Below are 4,714 nucleotides of genomic sequence, written 5' to 3'. Positions count from 1 at the left end.
GAAATGACAACTCTAGAGATATAAATATTTTATAAGTGACATTTGTAATTTGCTTTCACACTTGTCTCCTGTCTGCTCCATGGAAACACAGCCTGCAGTTCAGCTGAGTTTAGCTAAAACATCCATGAATTTGCATCATGTTGCTTGTAGCTGTGTCTAATGGCTTCACAGTTCGGTCGAGAAATTTTATTTTTTAAGTTAAGATCTGGTTGTTTTTCCTGACAGAGCTGAGATGAAGGTGGAGGAGGTCCTTACTGGTCCCTACTGGTCCCTACTGGTCCCTACTGGTCAGATTTATGTGTTAATTAAAGGCTCTGTCCCGGTCAAGAAGGACACCGATGGGGGAAAAAAGGTGCACATGGAAATCCTTTACTTCTTGTAACGATGTCTGTTTACCATCTGCACGGCTGTAAGGTTAAGTGTCTCTCAACCTGATACTGTGTGCTGGATAATTAATGAGCTCCTGGCTTCACGTGAGTCACAGAGAACCAGCTGAACTTTAAACACCTGATACCTCCGAGGGTTTAAACAATGAGCCACTGCAGGAAATAATGTTAAATATTTTATTACTAATAATAACCCCAGTATGCCTCCTTTACATGTGTGTGAACTCACAGGCCACAAAGTTCTTGTTCCGTTAATCCACTGCACTCAGAGTGAACGTGTTGCGGCCTCACATTCATCTAAAGTTGGTGTCATTAATGTGGTATCTAGTTACCCTTTAATTTGGAGACTAGCATCTAACTGAAGCATGTTTTGGATCTGAAATGGGATTGTATTTGGTTTCTAATGTGTCTAAAAGTGCATTAGGTTCTCCTCTTTGGTCTTATTAGTGAAATGTACGATAAAATAATCTAAAGAGCTTTAAATAAAATGTCTAACCACATTGCTTATAATAAAAACACTCAGACAGGCTCAGAAAATATTGTGAACTCTTTTAATTTTATAAAAAGCACATCAGTCAATGTGGAAAGCAAAAACCAGTTCTCAGTTTTGCGATCGAGTCTTTAAAATGTACAAAAACAGTCAAACAACGCTGGTGGATTGTCTACTGTCTGGAGTTCAGGAATGAAAACATCAAAGAACCAAATGATTTGTATTTGGGGCACCCACGAGAATAGATGAAACAATGCCTCGGATAGTTGTGAGTCTTTTCTCTTTAGCACTTTTGACTCTCAAAGCATGAGCTGAAACAACCCCTGAGCTGATTGAGGAAAACGTTTTTAGAGCCATTGATGCTCCATTGTATTTTAAATGGTCACCTGGTGCTTGAGTTTTGTGTCTCAATGCATAAACACAGACGTTCACACCAGAAATTGATGATTCACCAGAATGCAGGAAGTGGAGCGCACTGAGAAGGACCCCAGACGTCCTGTTTATTATGTTTTCCTCCAATATTCAGATGAAACCTTCCCCCATGATAACCTGGATGATCTTTCTATTGCAAAGCCATATTTCATTTACTGCTCAAAACGTCTCAGAATGTGTCTGATTGTATGACTGCATTGGAAGCGGCGGCTCTAGGCGGTGGGGAAGACCAGGAACCCGGTAAAGATGTGGCTGGTGATGGCGTAGTTGGTCACGATGTTGGCGTGCCTGGTGGCCTGCAGCGACACGGTGTCTCCCACCTCCAGCTCCAGGACCGCCGAGCCGGAGGTGACCAGGAAACCTTCGGTGAAGTCACACATGACCATGTGACTGTCGCTGCCCTTCTTTAGCTCCATACACACCTACATGGTCAGAATACACACAAGTGAACAAAGGACCATTTAATTATATATCTCAATATATATATATATATATATATGTGTGTGTGTGTGTGTGTGTGTGAAAAAGGAGGACGAGGAAGACAAATCCTACACAGCCCAACAGTAGTGTTGTGAGAAGAAACTCACTCTGCTCTTTGCTGAAATGTGGTAACTGAAGAAATAGACGCCTTTGGTGACACATGTGAACGTCCCGTTTGCCAGTGATAGTCCTTGAAGCTGTCGATCCAGGCTGGGCAGAATCTCACTGTGGGAGGTTTACAGATATATCTGTTTATTTGGCTCCAACATCCACATAAAACATTATGAAGGTTTGCTCTAAAAATCTGATCAATAACTTGTGTTTCTTCCTGTGATGTGATGTTCATTATTTAACAGCTTTATTTTTCTAATAAGAACCCATCTTTAGTGTGCTTTTGATGTATATATATACATATTTAGTAACATTTTTTTGTTTTCTAATTTAATGTGGTTCAAAATTAAATTTTTGTGCTAATGAACCGAGAAAAACCTATCAGCTAAATCTACAGCTTCTCTCGGCTTTTTAAAAGCTTTACAGTGTGTTGCTCATTGTTAAGTCAAGCTCCATAAAAGCCTCTACAAACACTCAAACAGCAGACTGACAGTCAGCTGGTGAAGGTAGCGAGGATAAAGAGCCAAGGGTCAGATTTATCAGAGCATCACCCAATGTCAGGTTTATGCCACAGCTGCCCTAAATTAACAGCATTGGTAATTACCAAAACCATTTTTATGTGTCTTTAATGGTTAATACACCAGTATGTAGAAAAACCAAAATGATATTTTTAGTTCTAAATTCTTTTTCAGGAAAAATGTGATATCAATTGTAATCTTATGACGGTTGTGTTTCCAGGTCAGTTACATCTGGTGAGACCAGCCACTGTCCTGATGAAGCAGGTTTGCTGACTGTTAGTCCCTTTGTAAAATATCCCATCTATGTTTTGTTTTCTAAACAGCTTTCAATGCTCTCACTTTAGCCCTGATAATGTAATATAACAGTATTGTAATGTCATGTGTAGAGAAACACTTTAAAGCAATCTTTAAAGGGGATTTAATGACTGCAAATAAAAGTAATTTAAATAATTGCCCAATGCCATGTTTCAACCTCTCCTCTTCAGCCAAACAGTCTTTTTCTCTCTATAGCTTTGTAGTTTGAAACAACAAATCAAGACATCACGGCTCTGACCTGTCGAAGTCGATGGTCGTGTCGGATTCTGGTATTTGTGGTATCAGCCGTTTTAAGGAGAAGAAGGGTTTCAGTTCGTTGGAGGGGTTGAAGGCACTCCCCTTCTCCCCTGGCCGGCCTGGATATCCACCCAGCCCCGGCAGACCCATGTCTCCCTTCAGCCCGGGCCGTCCTGGGGGGCCCCGCAGACCCGGGCTCCCCTTCTTGCCCCTGATGGGCTCAGCTGCCTCCCCTGTGATTTTAAAGAGCGCGTCAGCTGAATCTCAGATACATGACGTGGACATTCTTTACAGTTTTGGTCAATTTTTTTTGTTTGTTTGTTTGTTTTGGGTTAACATGTAAATTAATTAAATTAATATTTATTTTGTGTGATTTCACACGTTATTGTCTGTCATTTAAAAAAAAAAAAGGGAAATCTGTGAAATAACAGTAAATTGTTTAAGAAATTACAGCTAAAAACTACTTAAATACTTTTTTATTCTTATCATTTTTAATCGTGTATTGAATGAGAAAGGGTAACAACATGATGAGAAACATGTTGTCTCCTTGTCCACTCACCAGGGTCTCCCTTCTCTCCTCTAGGACCGTCCTTGCCGTTGGGCCCATGGACGCCTGGTATCCCGGGAATCCCAGGGACTCCTCCAGAGCACGACATCTGTGTGACGACTGGGCAGACGTGAACCAAAAGCAGCAGCACTGAAGTACTGCAGATCAGCCACTGGGAGGCCTGAATGCACATCAGTACAAGTTACTATCCAAATGTAGCCCAAATTTCAACAAACAAATAAAAAAGAAAGAAAACTGCAAGACAAAATCCAAATTCTTTGTCAGTTTTGTTCACTACTGTTGTTGAGTAATTATATCTGGATACATGGAGACAGTGTCACTGGTTCTGCAGCTGTACGCAAAAAGAGAGACGTTTATACTGACTTTTATTTGTACCTTTATCAATCTTTATAAATCTACCTTTATCAATCTTTACATTGTCATGTACTCTTACTATATTCATTTACTCAGTGTGTTAATACCACTCGGTTCATAAAGTTTATTCTGTTTACAGTGCCAAACTGCATTTCATTGTCTTAGCAGTTACACTTTGTGCTATGACAGCAAATATAATTTAAGATTTCCAACTCTTTCTTTTTTTTGGACATTGTGCAGCTATTTGAAGGGTTTATGTTCTGGATATACAGCAGAAAAGTAAAATCACAATATAATAGAGGACTGAACGGAGTCCTTGTTTTAGCTCAGTGTCCATAACTTCAACACAGTATATAACGTAATACACAATACATAAAATAAATTCAGAAATCATGCATTCTGAAAAACACTAATGAATCAGTGAATTGAATAAAATGTGTTCCAGGACAACAGCTGTGTATCAGAACCATAGAATTAAATCAGACCTCAGCAAACATTCAACTGGAACCGTAAACTCTGAAGCCAAAACTTATACGAATTCTTATGTCTAAACTACTTTATTTTTTTTTTTTCTTCCACAATCTAGACTTGCCTGTTCTTCATGCTCTGTATGGGACAAAATAATCTCACCATGTCCAGGTAGTAAAGTCTGTCGTCCTGTGGTGCAGCAGTGAGCAGACGGAGAGTGAAGCTGCAGCGCTGCCCTGCTGCACAGTGACGGTCATATCTCAGTCAGGACAAAAACAGGAACTGAAACTGCTTAAAGAGAGCAACAAGACGTTGTTTTGATGCCATTAATCACCATTTCTCAGCAAAATATACT

General features: G+C 39.9%; 1 protein-coding gene across 1 annotated transcript; it reads right to left on the bottom strand.

Annotated features, from left to right (window-relative positions):
* Positions 1-923: 923 nt before the first annotated feature.
* Positions 924-4,611, bottom strand: LOC103370654 (complement C1q subcomponent subunit B-like). The gene is made up of 5 exons (XM_008299776.1): positions 4,522-4,611; positions 3,529-3,697; positions 2,971-3,202; positions 1,896-2,013; positions 924-1,730 (listed from the first exon to the last, which is right to left on the bottom strand). The coding sequence occupies exons 1-5, from the start codon at positions 4,522-4,524 to the stop codon at positions 1,521-1,523; spliced, it is 732 nt and encodes a 243-aa protein (XP_008297998.1). The 5' UTR covers positions 4,525-4,611; the 3' UTR covers positions 924-1,520.
* Positions 4,612-4,714: the final 103 nt, after the last annotated feature.

This window comes from Stegastes partitus, unplaced genomic scaffold (assembly GCF_000690725.1).
Source record: "Stegastes partitus isolate 25-593 unplaced genomic scaffold, Stegastes_partitus-1.0.2 Scaffold1459, whole genome shotgun sequence".
In the NCBI taxonomy this organism is placed as follows: domain Eukaryota; kingdom Metazoa; phylum Chordata; class Actinopteri; family Pomacentridae; genus Stegastes; species Stegastes partitus.
Note: the sequence above shows the minus strand (reverse complement) of the source record. Positions and strands in the feature narration are given on the sequence as shown.